An 18,606-nucleotide genomic window follows, 5' to 3' on the forward strand; every position below is an offset into this window, starting at 1 on the left:
CCCTAACTCGCCTCCTTCTTTCCCCCTCCCCCCTCAGCTTACTAACCCCGCGCACAGAGCTCGCCGCCGGCGGGCCCCTTCCACCCAGTGTATCATAATGCCCAACGCTCTCCTCCTCCCCCTCTCTTAATCAGAAACGTGCTCGCGAGCCCCCCTCCCTCTGCGTGCATACATTAGGGTCTGCTTTGCATGCAGCGGCAGGCAGAGACCGGAGGAAGAAGGGGCGGGGGCGCTTTTGCCCGCCTCTTCCCTCCAGGCCCCGTTAGCCACCCAGCTTCAGCTTCGTTGTAACACCGCGTCGTTAGCGGAGCACGCCGTGGCCTCAGTGCCCGGGCTGGAGAAACACAACCCAACTCCCTGCAGAAGGGCACGAAAGCCAGACGAGTGCACAGTAGAGCGAGAGGTGGCAGGAGACCTGCCACTCGGTGTGTGCATTTTGGAAAGAGCTCCAGCATGAAAATGGGAGGGGCTCCTTTTTTATTTTTTAAAGTGCGTTCATTGAGGGCCTTTCTGTTTTGCATATAGTAAACTGGGCAGCGCTTCTGTTTTGCATGTAGTACAATAAGGGCTCTTTTATTCTAGAAGCGTTCAATTCGGGCTAACCCATCTTGTATCCGTGCCCTGGGGCGGAGGAGAAGGCTCACTGCTTCCCGACCCAGCCGCCGCGTTATACTGGAAGCTGCTCTCCCGGGCTGTTCGATTCCCAGCGCGTCCCGGGAACGTGTGTAATCGGCCTCTCGGCGCTCAAGGCTGCAGGCGGCCCGGCTCCCTCCGCCTCCATCCTCCGCGTAGTCCTCGCCCCCTCCCCCTCTCTCCGGAACCCGCGCTCTGCTCCGGGCTCCCGGGCTTCCTTCCCCCCTCCTTTTCCCGAGCAATGCCTCTCCCGGAGGGCGGGGCATGCAGTTATCCAGGTTGCGGGGCCGGCGGGCGGGCAGGAGGCGGCGGCCCGGGCCTCGGGATGGAGTTGCAGCGCCCAGGCGTCAGAGGCGGAGGCCCGAGGCCGCTATACAGATTGCGGGGCTGGCGGGCGCGGCCCGGCGCTCTGCATAGCGGCCGGCAGGGTGCAGGCGGCCGGGCGGCGCAGAGCTGGTTAGGCAGGTTCCGGGGCCCCGTGCCCCCCCCTCCGCCTCCCCGCCCCCCTGTGTTGTCGCCTCTCCCTCTCGCTGCTTCACTTCACGGGGCGAACATGGCGCACAGCTGTCGGTGGCGCTTCCCCGCCCGACCCGGGACCACCGGGGGCGGCGGCGGCGGGGGGCGCCGGGGCCTAGGGGGCGCCCCGCGGCAACGCGTCCCGGCCCTGCTGCTTCCCCCCGGGCCCCCGGTCGGCGGTGGCGGCCCCGGGGCGCCCCCCTCCCCCCCGGCTGTGGCGGCCGCGGCGGCGGCGGCGGGAAGCAGCGGGGCTGGGGTTCCAGGGGGAGCGGCCGCCGCCTCAGCAGCCTCCTCGTCGTCCGCCTCGTCTTCGTCTTCGTCATCGTCCTCAGCCTCTTCAGGGCCGGCCCTGCTCCGGGTGGGCCCGGGCTTCGACGCGGCGCTGCAGGTCTCGGCCGCCATCGGCACCAACCTGCGCCGGTTCCGGGCCGTGTTTGGGGAGAGCGGCGGGGGAGGCGGCAGCGGAGAGGTAAGGGGGCGAGGAACCCCCAGGTCCGGGGTCTCGACCCTCTGCGGAGCCCCCTCCCCTCCCCCATCCGGGATTGAGGAGCATCCCAATTCTGGGACCATCTCGGGGTCCCTGACCCGGGGCGAATGGCTCTCCCATCTTGGGACGCCCATGCAGGGCTGCAGACCCCCAGGCGCCCCCACCCCGGGGTTTGGGCCCATCTGGCTGAGGGCGTTTGCCCCCCGCTCTCCTCCCCCTGACCCTTCCCCAAATCCCTTGGCACAGACCCCCTCGCCGGGGTTTCCCATCCCGGGACTGAACCCCTCCTCCCTTTCACAGATTACCTCATCCGAGCAAGATTCCTCCCTCCCTCCCTCCTAGAGACCTGATCCCGCCACATCCCCGCCTCCCTCTCTGGGCAGATGTGTTACTCCTAGGGCAGTTTTCCTCTCGGGCATCTCTCGGGTGATGGCCTCATCCAGGGCCACGTTCTCCTAGCCCTTGGGGATCGTGTCCCTTCCAGCACCTTGCTTTCGAAAACCCGATGAACCCTCACCCCATCCCCGGGCCAGGTCCCTATACCGCCAGCCACTCCCCCTTCCTTCACCTCCACCCTCTACCCCCACCCCAAGCAGACCGATCCTCCCCCATCCCGCCCTACCCCACCGGGGAAAATCTCTCCTCTGCACCTTGCCTGGTCTCACCTCCTTTCCCTCTGAAGATAACGGTGATTCCTCATACAGCAGTCTCTTCCCCCCCCCCCCCCCCCCCCCCCCCCCGTCTTACAGGGCTACAGTTTCTAGCCTATTGGTAGCCGGGAATTACTCTACCTTCACTCCACCCTTTCCCTCCTTTAGAATGAAGGATTAGTGGCATCTTGGAGGGGAAAATAGTCCACTGTCCCCTAGGCTTAGAGAAGAGCAGCTTTCCACCACTCCCCTTGGAGAGGAGGCAGGCTTTCCCTCCAGCTCTGGGGAAGGGGGCCCCTGTGAGGGGAGGTGTTTGTGGGGGGACTGAGGCAGCATCCTCCCAGGGGAAGCAGCTGCTCTCCTACCCCACCCACTGCGCCTGAGAGCACGCAATCTCCAACCCGAGCTCCCTCCCGCCCTTCTCTTCTCGTCATTTCATTATTGATCCACCTTTTCCTAGGCCAATCCTGGGGCTTGGAAGGGGTGGGGGAAGCCAGGTTGGGGTGAGGAGAGTAGATAAGGGACAGTTATACTTTAGTGTGGTGGCGGTGGTTGCTTTGGGATGGGAGAAAAAGGATTATCAAGCAAAGTTATTCCTTAGAAAGGACTTGGGGTTGTCTCTGATTCTTGTAAGGGGACCCAAGGTGGATGAAGGGTCAGAGCGTTGCCCCTTCCCCATTAGTACTGGGGCAAGAACGGAGTTGCTTCTATAAACATTATTCGGCCCCCTTCAGCAAAAAGGAAAGTTGCCCAAGGAAGGGAAGTTGAGTTCAGGTTCAGCCAGTGGCGTTGCGCATTTGTTTTCCATTGGATGCAGAAGGGGGGAGTTCGAATTGTAGAGGGGGGAGGATGGCATGGGGGATGCTAGGAGGAGGAAGAGCAGCTGCTAGGGGCTGAAGCGAAGGGGGGTAGGGGGTTGCTGCTCTGGAGTGCTCTTGATTGAAACAGAAAGGGAAAGATAACAACCAGCCGTTTCCTGCGTGCTCTGCCGTTGGTGCACACAAAATATCCTGGGCAAACCCCTTGTCCCCTATTGTGCCCCGCACCCCTTTAGATTTACGGAAAGATCCTGGGAAGAAGGGGAGGGAGGAGATCCCAAGGACCCCGGCCTCTCCTTTCAAGGAGCTGGCATTTTTTAGTTGTTAGTCTTCCTGCCTCCTTTTTTTTAATCGTTTCTAAGGCAGCCTGATCAGGAGACTGACAACAACCCGCCTTCTGACAGAGCAAGGAGGACATGATGGGGGCGTGTTCCTTGCTATGTAGCTAGCTGCAGCGTCCCCTTTCCCTGCCTCTCTCTGCTCTATCTCCACCTCCTTTTCCCAGCCTTCAGAAGGCAGCTGCAGTCAGCAGGGTTGTTTGAGACTATTTATTGGTTGCTGTAGATTATTATTTTTTTTTGAAAGGCCAATTCTGTATTTTTTAAGCTAACAACACAGATCCCATGTAGTTGGAGAACCAAAGGCCACATACATGACAAAAAGACTGAACCGTTCAGGTTACTTGCATGGAGTTGGTGCTTAAATGTGAGTTGATTTTGCTTTTTTAAAAGATACAGCAGCAAAAAAAAAAAAGAAAAAGAAAAAGAAAAAAACTGACATTTCATTTACCTGCTTATTTTCAAAATTGAGACTTGCCTGGTTATATGTAGCATTTTAGCCCCATGTATATTTGAGTTTAATAAGAAAGTCTCTATTAGGAGAAGTTAGTCCATTTTAAGGGGATCCTAAGAAGCATTTTCTTCTTGTTCAGTATGCTTATTTATTTTGTATTGAAGGACTAAGCATTCACATTCCAAATATTATCACATATTCAAAAGCAAAGTTTTATGCTGACAGCTTCCAATCATAGTTTTTCAAGAGACTGGTTAGAAAGAGAGCCACCTGGATTCAGGGACCTAATGTCTGGGCACCAGAATATGTTATCTGTTGGTCTTTGACAAATCACTTTTAAAGTTTTAATCAGGGGCTAAACGTTTTCTTATCTACTGGCATTATGAGATAATTGTAAACTACTGTTTTATTTTTCTTAACACTAGTATATAATGTAAAGCCTGTCAAGGAATTGCAGTTATTTCAAATAGGATCATATTTATAAGGGGTTTTTGTCTTTAAAACTTTTTCCTGAACAGTAGTTGCTGCTTCATTATGAGAAGAGTGGTTGACTCCTTACATTAAACTTGAGTATTTTTTCTGAATTGGACTTGAATGAGCTCTGTTCCATGGGTAAGCTTTTTATGTGGTGTTTGAGGCAATCCAGTATGAGTTGATGGTATGCATTGAGTAGTGGTAAACCTCTGAGCTGGTAGTTTTCAGTGTAGAAGCAAGCACTTTTTTTTTTTTTTAACATAGCCTTACTAATCAATGATAAAGTTCCAAAAGGGAAGTTTAGGGTTCACCCTGGGCTGACATAGAATTCTAAAGACTGCTTCTCAGAACTCACTCATAGCTCTGTATCAAGTCTTATCTGGATTCATGAAGAAATGGTTATATGATCCAAAATGATTCTAACCTCTTTAAACTCTGGTTCGCCTTCAGTGAATAATGACTATAACTTGCCTGTAACAACACCTATGTTAATACTTCTAAAACTAGGTAACAGAACTTCCAGATGACTTTGCTGTTTGAACTCCCTTAGCCATAGGAGACTTGTCCTTCACTGCTGTTGGTTCCTAACTTCCTTTGTATGACAATTAGGAAGTAGAATTGAGGTTTTGTTTTATTGAGCACTGTAAGAAATCAGAGGTCCATTTTTTGCCTTTCCCCTTCCCTCTGTAGTGTCAGTATCCCATTTTTCTAAGGATTCTCTCAGGTAATGTTCATACTACTGTACTTTGCCATCTAAATAAACATAGTACAGCAGCACCCTTTCTGTTGACTAGAAGTTAGGCTGTTGTAATAATAAACCCCTGAAACAGTGTGTTTATCAGTAACTAGTCTTCGTTTATTAATGTCATAATCCAGTTACCTTCACTACTACTTCACAAAATATTAAAAGCAAAATTTCCATCCTGATCATAACATAGCAAACTTTAATTAGATACAAATTGAAACTGAGTTACAGCATTGGTGTGTATTTATTTTCACTTGAAATTGCAGTTTAGTTCATGTGGACTGAGACAGGCTTTTGGATTGGACTTGAAAAGATAGTACTCCTGCAGCTGAAAGGTAGTAGGAGAGCGTGATTTTTTTTTTTTTTTTTAATGTTTACTGGTCATGTATGTACCAAGAGTGGGAGTTGCTCCTTCATTGCCTTCACAGCTAGTCCTAAGATTGGCAGAAGGTAAATGAAGGAGGGAACACAAGTAGAGTGGAGTGCACGAAGCCTCTGAGTAGAAGTCAGTGGATGTGGGCTCTCATCTCCGTTACTGAACAGTTATGAGACCCTGGGCAAATTCACTTTTAACCTTAAATTTCTGATCTGTAAAATGAAAAGTTTGGACTAAATAGCTCATGAATCTGTTCTGTGTCAGTATTATGATTCCTTTCTGTTGTATTAAACTTTTGGTCAAATCAGAATTTCTTATTCTGAGTTTATTTCAAAAGTCAGAGTCAAGTGAGACGATTTGATAATTTTTGTTTTTTTTTTTGAGTCAGGGTCTCACTATGTTGCCCAGGTGCATCTTGAACTCCTGATCCTCCTGCCTTAGCCTCCTGAGTAGCTGGGATTCTGTTTGGTAATTTTTAATATCAGATTATACATTTGCCTATATAACTGGCATTATTATTAGGAGGAGAAATTTCAACTTGGAAAGTTTTCGTTGTGTGGAAAAAACATAAGGACTTTGGTGAAGTTGACCAGTTTCATTTATAAGAAAAATGAGGATAAAGTTTTTACACATAGTTCTGAGAACCTACAGAATCCCAGGCATTATCTGGTGTTTAGAGGCCCTCTTGTTTGGCTAAATGTGTTGTCATTGTTGTGAATTCCAGACTATCCAAAAGAGAAGTTATTTTCAGTCTAGGTGGTGTATTCCTGTAGGTGTATGAATTTTGAATGAAAAGAAAAATCCAATACATCAATGTATTTATAAATCTGAAGTGACAGTACCTACTTCATAGGATATAGTTATTAATATGTTCTGAAATGGTTTATACTGAGCATTAGAAATTCAGTCTTTAGAACTTTTCTTCCTCTGTGACTGAAAACCAGATGACATGTCCCCATCTTTCACTTCCATTTAATTATCTTAAGGCACATACTCCTGGAGGAAATCATCATTCACACAATAGTGATCCATCTTCTTATTGGAAGTTGAGAGAAACTATTCCCATCTTGACTTAATTCTCATCTCTTTGCTCACCTTAGAGCTGTCCTTCCGTGGGGCAGCTGTGCAGACTCTATACCAATTGCCTCCCTTACCCTGTGGCTAGAGGGGGTGGCAACAGTGCTTTGCTTGCTCAGAGACATAACAGACTGCAGTGCCTCTCTCTTTTGGAAACTCGCTGTGTTTTAATTGTAGGTCTCCTAATTAAGATCTCTTTGTGCCTGCCCACATTCCACTAGTGTTGGCACAGAGCTTCAGCTTCCTTCTAGCACTTAACTGAAGGCCTTCAATCGGGCCTTTTGTGAATATCTTGTCTCTTTCCATTCTTCCTCTGCCAAGGTGGAGAGCCCAGTGGCATAGACCTTTGAGAAGGGGGAAGCTTTGTGACTATCACTGCTTTGGGAGGAATTTATTCGAGGATTGCTGGGATGGGACCTTCCTTTGTTTGCATATGTTATTTTCAGGGATTAAGAAAGGTTAAATTACTAATGAGTCTGGCATGATGTACCTACATTTTAATCAGATTCTTAACCCTGTAGGCACTAGTAGGAAAGAGGATGCCACAGAGTTCACTGTTACAAAGTATTTCCTTGGATCTTATCTAGACTGGTTTATGAAACTTGATGAGTAAAATATTGTCGTGGAGTAAATCTCAGACTCGTGATTTTTGTGGACTCTGAGGTTGTTGAAGACAAGACAATCAGATGAAATTATTGATTGCTCCTAAGTTGTATCGGCTTTGAGACACAGACTGAATTAAAGTTAGCTTTCAGATCTGAGTTAACTTTTGATTAGAAAGACTTTAGGAGGTTCTGGAAATTGTTGAGTTAATTAAGAATACCCTTGTAGGCTCCACTGTTTCTTGAGATTTTCAGGAATTGTCTAGGCTTCTAGAGTATTTTCAGAATAAGATAAAATAGCTTTTCTGGAAAAAGTAGTTTGACTTTAGTTTCCAGGACCTTCGTATTCAAAATACAGTATGTTCTTTACTAGATCTACATGTGGCATGCTAGAGAAAATGCTATCTTTTATTAAGAAAAAGGAATCTTAAGTCCTTTACCTGGACCCAGATGGCTTCATTGATCACATCAGTATGAGGTTACGCAGACAAAGGGCTATTTTGGTTGTTGTTATTGTCATTTCATTGGTTGTTGAAGAAGGCCTGGGAGAAGGAAGTACAGGATCTTTTATGGCATGCATTAAATAAAGCTGGAGGCCTGCACTCTTATACCTGAGTGGGTGGTTTTATGGCCTAATTCTCTAATTGCTGGCATTTATGACAGTGTGGATGCTACTGGCCCTGTGGCTGAGGTAGATTATGCTGGGAATAGGGAGGAAAAAGGGGTCCTTTTGTTAGCCTTTTCATTTTGCCCCTCAATAAAGTCTCTGCGAAAACCCTGAGGAAATACAGAGACACTTGGACTGAGGGAATGACTTCCCATAAAATGGTTCTTTATGTTTTTAAAATGATGAGCCGCTTTTCTTGACCTATCCAAAGAAATCCATACCACCACTGTTAAATATTTCAAAGAGTTTTTTTACCTTGTCAGGTTACACACCAGGGGAAGCCAACCATGAGACTGTAGCTGCTGCCAAACATTCGCTTCTAAAGACTTAAGACATTTGAAAGAAGAATTTTGTTACGTGATTTGTAATTGTTGTGGATGATATAAATCCCCTTGAAGGATTAGTCCAAAACTTCTAAGAGGCCAAGCTTGGTTTAACTTTTAGATGTTGAATTGAATGTATTGCCCTAATGAGTTTTAGTTTTAAGGAAACAACAAAGATATAAGAGTTAGTTGGCAGTTTTGTGTGCAGTGTATGAAAATTCCCCTTCCCTTGAAATGAGTAGTTGTTTTTCTATTTGACAAATAGACTGAAGGGATTTCCCCAGATATCTTACCTTCAATTATTGCTGCAGCAGTACCCTGTGAAGTACCAGTGGGCAGCATCGGTCCAGTAGCATTTATTTCAGGAGCTGGAGTTTCTTCCATGTATAGTGTTTTATCCATTTTCTTGCATTTCTGGTTTTGTGTTTTGTTGGGATGTTTGGGTATAGATGTTTTGATGTCTTTCAGCAACAAAAGATATGAATCTTTCTAACACTCATACTGTTTTAGAGAGATCCACTTGTATTATCTATGCTTTGCTGAAGCATCATTGTTTCATTCTTATTTTACAGCATCAAGGTAATGGTAGCTTTCTGTCTTGAATTAGGAGAGTGATATTACTTGTGAGAAGGGTTTTGGAGAATAGTTTTTTCTTTAGGCTGTCCTTTATACTATCTCAGTTCTAAACACTAGGGAAAAGTTAATTCTTATCTCTAATAAATATCCTACACCTAGAGAAAGAAATATTTACACATGCCCATATTCAACTTCTGTCCATCCATGAGGATTGACCACTTTTTAGATCAAACACAAACATTGTCCCTAGATTATTGCCTTTAATTATAAGCAGTAAAACCTTGTGGATAACATCTCTTTAAGCTTAGCTAATGAGGAAATCCTTTTGTAATCTCTTTGGCTAGGATTTTTTATTTGTGCATATATAAATACCTTTACAGAAGAAAGGGAGAATCTCATAATCTAATCTGTAGTGGTGTGAGATCGTTTAGCACAGTAATTAAGAGTTGTTAAGACCATGGGCTCTGGATTTAAACTGCCTGAGTTCAAATCTAAGCTCAGCCATCTTGAAAAAGTTTTTTTTGTGTTTTGTTTGGTTTGTTTGAGACAGGATCTTGCTCTGTTGCCTAGGCTAGAGTGTAATGGCACAAACATTTCATTTCAGCCTCAACCTCCAGGGCTCAAGCAATCCTCTTGTCTCAGCCTCCTAAGTAGCTGGGACTACAGGCATGCACCACCACACTCAGCTAATTGTTTTATTTGTTGTAGAGATGGGAGTCTCACCATGTTGCCCAGGTTGGTCTTGAACTCCTGGCCTCAAGTGGTCCCCCTACCTCAGCCTCCCAAAGTGTTGGGATTACAAATGTGAGGCACTGCACCCAACCAGAAAAGTTTTTGAACCTCTCCATACCTCTGTTTCTTCATTTGTAACTGAGAGGTACTCATGCTTCATAGTCTCATTGTGAGGCTTAAGTGAGATCATGCATGTAAGCACTTAGCACTTTGCCTGGCACATAGGAAGCCCTAATTGTTAGAACCAAGAGATTGAAAGGAGAGCAGGGTTATAATCTTTTTTTTTTCATCAAAATAACTGGTTTTTATTACATTAAGTTATACCTGTATATGTATGCATACATACACCTATTTGAGTGCTATAATCTTAGAATGTTCTTGGTATTAGTCTGAGTGTCAAGTTCTTCTATAAACTAGGTGGAACCAAATTGAAGGCCAGCCACCTGTCTTGGTAACAACATTAGTGTCCAACTAAAGCATATTAAAGATAAGGCAAAAAAGAAGAAAGAGAACAAGATGGTAAATAGGCAAGTAAGATACCAAGGAACGCAGTGCCTCCATGAGTTGCTAATTATCAGGCCAAGGCAGCTATAATGGGGTTGCTACCTGTTGTCTCTATAACTAGTGTTCCTGATATTTTTATGAGGAGGCACTTGGTCGTTCCTTATAACAGCTCTGAGGCTCTTCAGGGTTCTTGGGCTCCAGGTTCAGACCCATTAGTCTATACTTGGTGACATTTGTTCTTAAGTGTCAGCTTGAGGAGAATGAGTGCTGGTCTACAGAGATCAATGCAAGTAACCATTTAATTATAGAAGAAATGCTGAATTGTAGGTTGCAATTTCTGGGGGTTGGAACTTGAGCAGAATGGTCAAAAGCAGATTAGAGTTTAAGAATAACTAGTAAAGAGTAGTGTGTTTAAGGAGGAAAAGTACAGTTTTGGGCCGAGCGCAGTGGCTCACGCCTATAATCCCAGCACTTTGGGAGGCCAAGGCGGGAAGATTGCCTGAGGTCAGGAGTTCAAGACCAGCCTGGCTAACATGGTGAAACCCTGTCTCTACTAAAAATACAAAAATTAGCTGGGTGTGGTGGTGCGCGCCTGTATTCCCAGCTACTCGGGAGGCTGAGGCAGGAGAATCGCCTGAACCCAGGAGGTGGAGGTTGCAGTAAGCTGAGATTCCACCACTACACTCCAGCCTGGGCGACAGAGCAAGACTCTGTCTCCAAAAAAAAGAAAGAAAAAAAGAAAAGTACAGTTTTGCTGTACTCTCTTTAAAAAGATTTGCAGGCCGGGTGGAGTGGCTCAATCCTGTAATCCCAACACTTTGGAAGGCCGAGGAAGGCAGATCACTTGAGGTCAGGAGTTTGAGACCAGCCTGGCCAACATGGTGGAACCCTGTCTCTACTTAAAATACAATAATTAGCTACGTGTGGTGGTGCACACCTGCAATCCCAGCTACTTGGGAGGCTGAGGCATGAGAATCACTTGAACCCGGGAGGCAGAGGTTGCAGTGAGCCGAGATCACACCACTGCATTCCAGCCTGGAGGATAGAGTGAGACTGTGTCTCAAAAGAAAGAAAAGAAAAGAAAAGAAAAGATGTGCTAACATACTCAGTACACCATCAGAAACCATCAATACACCTCAGAAACTGAGGCACAGACAAGTTAAATAGTTTTCCTTAAGTTATATGGCTAGTAAGTGGCAGGGCTAGAATTTAAATCTGAACCTACATCTGTTTGAAAGTTGATTCTTGCTCTCTACACTGTGCTGTCTTTAAGTCCTTTCTCTTCCCACTCACATCCAATCAATTTCTGAGTCTTGTCCATTATATTATTGTAGTGTTTCTTTCATCTGTCCCTGCTGTTCTGTTCCTGCTGTCCTAGTTTAAATTTCCATTACTTTTGGATAGTTTATTGTGGTAATCTTCTCATTGGTCTTCCCACCTATCTTTTCACCCTACACAGTGCTTCACAATATGATGGTTTTCTTAAATACAGATCAGATTATGTCACTTTATTCCTAAAATTCTTTGGCTTCTCACTGAATATGAAATAAAATTTAAGATTCTCAGCCCTGCATGATCTTGCTAGCCTGTATTTCTAAATTTTGAACGGTGTCTCCTGAATGTACATTGTTACTGCTTCAACCACATTGGACTACTGAACTATTAGGTGTTCTCCACAGTCCTTGTTTATCTGCCTTTGTACCTTTGCTAAAGCCTCTCCTTTGCCTTAAAGTCTTTCCCATTTTGACCTGTCTTGGGCTTATTATTCGTCTCCCATGGTTCAACTCAGATCCCCAGATCCTAACTCTTCCATGAAGTTTTCACAGATTGTACTGCTAGTTGAAACTGAACTTCTTTCCTGTTTTCTTTTTGTGTTTTGTATGTTATCCTTAAAAAATTTAACCCAGTATACCTTATGTCGTGGTACTTTTGAAATGTGTCTGTCTTTGTCCCATTAGATAGTGACTCCCTTAAGACACGGGCCATTTCTAAATCATCATTTATGTTTTATGTTTTTTATAATGGTGACTTTTTATATAGTATTTGTTGAATTGAAAATTTGATGTCCATACAACTTTTAGGAATACTTTGCTGGGACACATTACATAAACTAGGAGAACTTAAGACTACGAACAGAATATTTGAACTAATCATTAAGAAATACTAATTTAAGTATGGCAAAGGAAAGCACAGGCGCCATGATGCGACATTTTTGTAAAGGTATTGATTGGGGTTTTGAAAGCGATGTTAAGGTATCCTGATGGGATGGCATTATCTTTTATGTAGATAATACTTAGCACTGATCATCCCCTTACTTGAGTGTTGTTTCCATTTCTAGGTTCCTCAACTTAAAAGGGATGAGGAGACCTTGGAGACGGTTCTGAGGAGACTCAAAAGATGATTATATGATTGGAAGTCAGTCCTATGAGGAAAGGTTGAGAGAATGAAAGGTTAAGAGGCAACTTAATAACTCTTCAAAAAACATGAATGGATCCATTATTAGGAATGGTAACCAGCGGTTTCCCAGCTCCACTGACAGCAGAATAAGTGAAAATAGGTTTAAACCGAAATCAGGAGTAGTTGTGTAAAGAACTTATTGGTAATGATGGTTGTCATTATAGTCATGGTAAAAAGGTTACCAAAATAATTTTATTATCTTCTCTGGAAGTATATTTTAAAAGTACAGTCCTGCCTACATATGTATAAAATGACCTCTTAAGCTACCTTTTCCTTCTGTGAATCAGTAAATAAATTCTTATTCAGCTCCTCGAAGCAATAATTACTTTCCAGTAGGAGGCTTCCAGAGAAATTTCTTTAGGAAGTAATGGTTTTTGTAGTGGCTTTATAGGAGAATACAAATTTTTAAGTGGAGCTAAGAGAGAAATCTTAAACATCAAGAGAAACCAAGGAAAACAGTAGGTGTGGTATCAATATAGGAAACAAATAAGTATTTGTAGCTTTTATGTCCATTTTCAGTTGTCATTTAAAGAGGTATAGTTCAGAATGGCTCTTGTTAAGGCTGTCACTGCTTGTGGATACATTATAACAAATGCTTACAAATCATTTCCAAACTAATAGAAGTTTGCTTCATGTTAGTATTATAAAAGCCTCTGACCCTTGGCTTTTGAGGCTGTGTAGAGGGCTTGCATCACTCAGAATGAAACCTTTTTAGATATGTTGGGTTGCAGAAAGCATTTCCTGTACAGTCAGAATGAAAACTTGAATTGGGATTATTCATATAGATTACCAAAAGTCTGGGCAGAGCTGATATTACCACCAGCCAGTTTTCCTACTAACTCTTAACTCCAAAACCTTCATTGGGTTATTGACGCTTTAGGACTTTTGAATTTCCTACTGGAATTGTGTATGAATTCCTTCTTTCAAGTGAACTGATACTAGATTTATTTAAGATTAGTTATATATCTTAAGTATTTTTTAAGTGGCATATAATAAATGGTCTCTACTTTTAACCAGTCTCATAAAATGCCTGCGGTTCATAGGTGAAGCTGGATTGTTGCAGGAATTCTGCAATTGTTGGCAAAGCGAAGGGCAGTTTGACTCCTTAATTATAAAGTTGGATGTCGTTTGAGAAACTCTGGGAATTGGAAGTAGAACAAATTCATACTTTCCCTATAACTTTTAATTTCTTGTCATACATTCAGAAAACAAGAGATATAAAATTCATAAAACTGCTTGTATAAATTCAGAAAACAGGATTATAAAAGCAAAGACAAATTGTCTTACGATTCTTTGTTCTACTTGAGAGATTCAAGTGTTGGAGTAATAAAAAATACCAGGGACTTTCTTTTTTTTAATAGGTTAATGCCACCTAATGTGGGCTTCTCAGAATGTGATGGCAAACTTCCAAATATGATGTGGGAGCCAAAAGAGACCAACTGGTTTTACAAAATATTAAGAACACAAAATTTCCCAACTCATATATTTGAATATTCCTAAAAAATAATAAGTCAAAATTGTGTTGGTGGGCTGGGCACAGTGGCTCACAACTGTAATACCAGCACTGTGGGAGGCTGAGGTGGGAGGATTGCTTAAGGCCAGGAGTTCAAGACTAGCCTGGGCAACTTGGTAAGACCTGATCTCTACAAAATAAAAATTTTAAATTTAAAAAATTAAAAAAAAAAAATTAGCCAAGCATGGTGGCCTGGCGCCTTGTAGTCCCAGCTACTCAGGAAGCTGTGAAGGGAGGATTGCTTGAGCCCAATGGGTCGAGGCTGCAGTGAGCCATGATCATGACACTGCACTCCAGCCTGGGCAACAGAGTGAGACTCCATCTCAAAAAAAAAAAAAAAAGAAAAAAAAATTGTATTGGCCGACTTGGAGGCTTCAGTGTTATTTTGCCAAGAAGAATGTTCACTTTTGTCATCTAATTTTACACTGCTCCTTCAGCAAACTGACTTTACGGAGAGATAACCCTGTTTACCTTTAGAAAGAAGGAAGTTGTGGATTCCTCAGTGTTACTCCCATTACTATTGGTCATTCAACAGCCCATCTTCCCAGAAGGAAAGATGTAACCTGACTTTTGCACCAGGATAAGAACAACAAACGGAAGAAAAAAACTGAGTTTTATAGTAGAAGTTTGTAGTTGAATGAGCATGTAGCTCAAAATGAAGTTAACCACTTAAACTTGTCATATGGGGGACCAAAATTTCTTATAATAAAAAGAACTATATCTGAAAATAAAGTTGGTGTTTGTTTAATTTTTCTAGCCTATTCAAATCAATCTGGTCATTTATGGTACTTTCCTATTAGAGAAAAATAAACCCTGTGATTGTGATGCTTAACTTAATTTTCTACAGTGAATCAGTTAAGTGGGCTTATTTTTTCTGCTTTAGCAAGTAGATAAACCAGTTCAGACTTGGAACCTGAGGATTCTGGAAATACACCTTTCTTGAGTTTTTTTTTTTTTTTTTTTAAAGATTCTGCAGAATAATTTGGGACATTGCCAGGAATCAGAATAGTTTACTATCTGAAGTAGTGCATTCATTTTGCTGTTTTTTGTTTTTTTGTTTTTAAGACAGATAAGCTACTTTATGACTACCTCTTTTTCTGAAGCAGGGTGGGTGGAGTTCACCTGTCTCATTTGCTTTGCTGTTTTCAGCATCTTTGCTGCTTATTCTTGTTGACATGGAGTGGGGATGAGGGGTACTACCTATTTCTCTAGTTACAAAGTGAGTAGCATTTGTGTTTCTTAGGTGACAGTTGCTAGGTAGAATTGAATTAAATATTTGAAAACTGGACTTCATTCTTGTGTGGGTGAAATTTTTACCTTCTGTTGTTATTGAAGAACAGAGAATTATTGTCTTAGTGCTCTTAAATCCCAAGTGACCTTTTCGTGTTAACATTTCTCAATATCAGGCAGAGATCATATTTAAACAGTTTCAATCTCTTCCTATCTGTTATGCATTCAAATAATCATTGTTCTCTTGATGCACCAATAACCAGAGAGAATCTGCCCTTGTTCCTGCCCCTGACAATCTGTTCACAAGAGAATATGATGTCAGTTCAATAACAGCATACATTTCTTGACTGGTTGAATTTCATTAACTATTTTGGCTTAAGAAGTTTGCCCCTTGATGTCTGTGTATTTGACTGTGCTTGGGTATATTATACTTTTCTTACTGATTGAGCAGCATTATTTTTATATTCTGCTTTTGGAAATGATTTACAGGTGTCACTACATTTTTTTTCTACTACAAATAATAAAAAAGTACCTGCAAAGAGGCTCATCTTCCTAAAAATGGCTATCATAAATATTGCATTACAAAGTAAGAAATAGAAATTGAAAAACTGAATTCATTTATCAAAGAACATCTTTTATACTCTAGGTAGATGACCAGCTACTGGGGCTCTACCATTGGAGACGTCCCTTCCCTCATGAAACTTGCTATCTAATTCTTTTTTTTTTTTTTTTTTTAGAGACAGGTTTTTGCTCTTCCACCCAGGCTGGGATGCAGTGGCACAAACACAGCTCACTGCAGCCTCAAACTCCTGGGCTCAAGGGATCCTCCTTCCTCAGCCTCCTGAGTAGCTGGGACCATAGGCTCACAACACCATGTCTGACTAATTTTTAATTTTCTTTTCTGTTCTCTTTTGAGACAGAGTCTTGCCCTGTCACCCAGGCTGGAGTGCAGTGGCGCAATTTCGGCTCACTGCAACCTCCACCTCCTGGGCTCAAATGATTCTCGTGCCTCAGCCTCCTGAGTAGCTGAGACTACAGGCACATGCCACCACATCTGGCTAATTTTTTATGTTTTTAGTAGAGACGGGGTTTCACCATGTTAGCCAGGCTGGTCTCGAACTCCTGACCTCAGGTGATCTACCCACCTCGGCCTCCCAAAGTGAATTTTTTTTTTTTTTTTTTTTTTTTTTGTAGAGATGGGGTCTCACCATCTTGTGTAGCTGGTCTCGAACTCCCGGGCACAAGCAGTCGTCCTGCCTTGACCTCTCAAAGTGCTGGGATTATAGGTGTGACCCACCATGCCCAGCCTCTTATTCTTTTTAATGAGCTCAGCTTAAAATGTAGCAGGAATATAAGTATTCACATTTTTAATACTTTGCAAGGTACTTTGGAAATTGATAATTTGAAGGTTGAAGCTCTCAGAACTAATGTTAACAGAATTGTCCTTGGGAGCAATTCAGCTATTCTTCATTTACGGATTTAGTGATTCTTGAGTCAGTTGTCTTACACCAAATGTAATACATGAGTCAGGAGGGTTTTTCTTTGTTTGCTTTTTGTTTTTTTAAGAGACGAGGTCTCACTGTGTTACCTGCGCTGGAGGGCAGTGGCTGTTCACAGGCATAATCATCATGTATTACAGCCTTGAAATCCTGAGCTTAAGCGATTCTACTCCCTCAGCCTCCCAAATAGCTGAGACCATAGTGCACACAACTACGTCTGGCTCTGAATCAGGAGATTTTAAATGTTCTCAAAGTATGTAATAGCTTTTTCAGTCAGGCATGGTGGCTCACACCTGTAATGCCAGCACTTTGGGAGGCCAAAGAGGAAGGACCGCATGAGCTCAGGAGTTCAAGACAGTCTGAACAAAATAGTGAGACCCCTTCTCTACAACAGAATAAGAATAACCAGGCATGGTGGTGAGCACTGTAGTCCCAGCTCCTCAGGAGACTGAGATGGGAGCATCACTTAAGCCCAGGAATAGGAGGCTGCCGTGAGGTATGATCATACCGCTGCACTCCAGCCTGGGCGACAGAATAAGACCCTGTCAAAAAACAAAACTTTTTCCCTCCTGTTAAAATGGAACTTAGATGTGACTACATGCTCTGCTGCCTTCTACCATTAAAGAAGTGCCCCCTTCTTTTTTTTTTTTCTTTTTTCTTTTTTTGTTTAGATGGAGTCTCACTCTGCTGCCCAGGCTGGAGTGCAGTGGCGCCATCTCGGCTCACAGCAACCTCCGCCTCCTGGGTTCAAGCGATTGTTCTGCCTCAGCCTCCCAAGTAGCTGGGATTACAGGCGCCCACCACCACGCCCTGCTAATTTTTGTATTTTTAGTAGAGATGGGGTTTCACCATATTGGCCAGGCTGGTCTCGAACTCCTGACCTCGTGATCTGCCCACCTCGGCCTCCCAAAGTGCTGGGATTGCAGGCGTGAGCCACTGTGCCTGGCCGAAGTGCCCCCTTCTATCTAAGGCCAACCTCTCCATTTGAGCTCTGGATCCCATCTCCTCTCATCTAGTCAGGGTTGTACCTGCAGTTATCTCATCTCTCCTGCTGCATAGGTAATTTCTCTCTCACAACTAGATTGGTCCCATCACCATATAAAACTATCTGCCTTAATATAATCCTTTAAAAAAACGCTTGACCCCACGTCCACCTCTAGCTGCTACCTGATTCTTTTCTCCCTTTTCACAGCAAAACTCCTTGAAAGTGCTGTGTGTAATTGCTATTTCTACTTTCTCACCTTTCATTCTTTCCTCAACTACTCCAGTTGGGCTTTTATCCCCATGATGCCTCTGAAATAGCTCTTATCAAGGTTCTCAAGGAGCTCTATTTTACCAGATTGAATAGATAATTCTCAGTTCTCATCTTGTTAAACCCTTTGGCAGCCTTTGAACCAGCTGACCACTCCCTTCTTGGATTTTTTTTTTTAACATTGTACTCACCTGTTTTTCTTCTTAACTCATTGGCTGTTAATTTTCAGTATTCTGTATGGCTTCCCTCCTCTGCTTAACTCTCCTGAATAAGGTTCCCAGGAGTCTACTTTTCACTGCCTTCTCTGTCTACACACTCTTCCTAGGTCATCTCATCCAGGCCTCAGCTATACGCTGACAACTAAGAAATCTTTTTCTCTAACACTGACTACTTCTCAGAGTTCCAGGCTTGTATAGCCTGCTGCCAATTTGATATTTCCATTTGGCTAATAGTTACTGAGTGTTTATTGTGGGCCAGGCTATATTCTGAGCACTTCACATGAATTATCTCACCTAACCTTCATGACCATTGTCTGAAGTATCACTAGTATTCCCATTTCATAGGCAAGGAAACACATATACATTGAAACACTTGGATGCCTAATAGGTATCTCTTACTTACCATATCTAAAAAGTCTTGACTTTCTTCCTCAAACCTTTTCCATTCCCAGTCTCTTTGTTTCT

The 18,606-nt window shown here is 43.4% G+C and overlaps 1 protein-coding gene across 13 annotated transcripts in view; it reads left to right on the plus strand.

Moving 5' to 3' along the window:
- The first annotated feature begins 1,140 nt into the window (after positions 1-1,140).
- The window catches only part of KMT2A (lysine methyltransferase 2A), a 90,542-nt gene continuing 73,076 nt past the window's right edge, over positions 1,141-18,606 (plus strand). For 4 of the 13 annotated variants that reach the window (XM_063783442.1, XM_054662740.2, XM_054662735.2 and 1 more), the window contains exons 1-2: positions 1,155-1,618; positions 3,711-3,809. In XM_063783442.1, the coding sequence (XP_063639512.1) occupies positions 1,187-1,618; positions 3,711-3,809 (531 nt within the window). In that variant the 5' untranslated portion in view covers positions 1,155-1,186. Of the gene's footprint in view, positions 1,619-3,710; positions 3,810-18,606 lie in introns of all 13 variants that reach the window. The other 9 variants (XM_063783445.1, XM_063783446.1, XM_054662738.2 and 6 more) reach the window with 5 other exon arrangements.

The sequence above is a fragment of the Pan troglodytes genome, chromosome 9 (genome assembly GCF_028858775.2).
Source record: "Pan troglodytes isolate AG18354 chromosome 9, NHGRI_mPanTro3-v2.0_pri, whole genome shotgun sequence".
Classification (NCBI taxonomy): Eukaryota; Metazoa; Chordata; class Mammalia; order Primates; family Hominidae; genus Pan; species Pan troglodytes.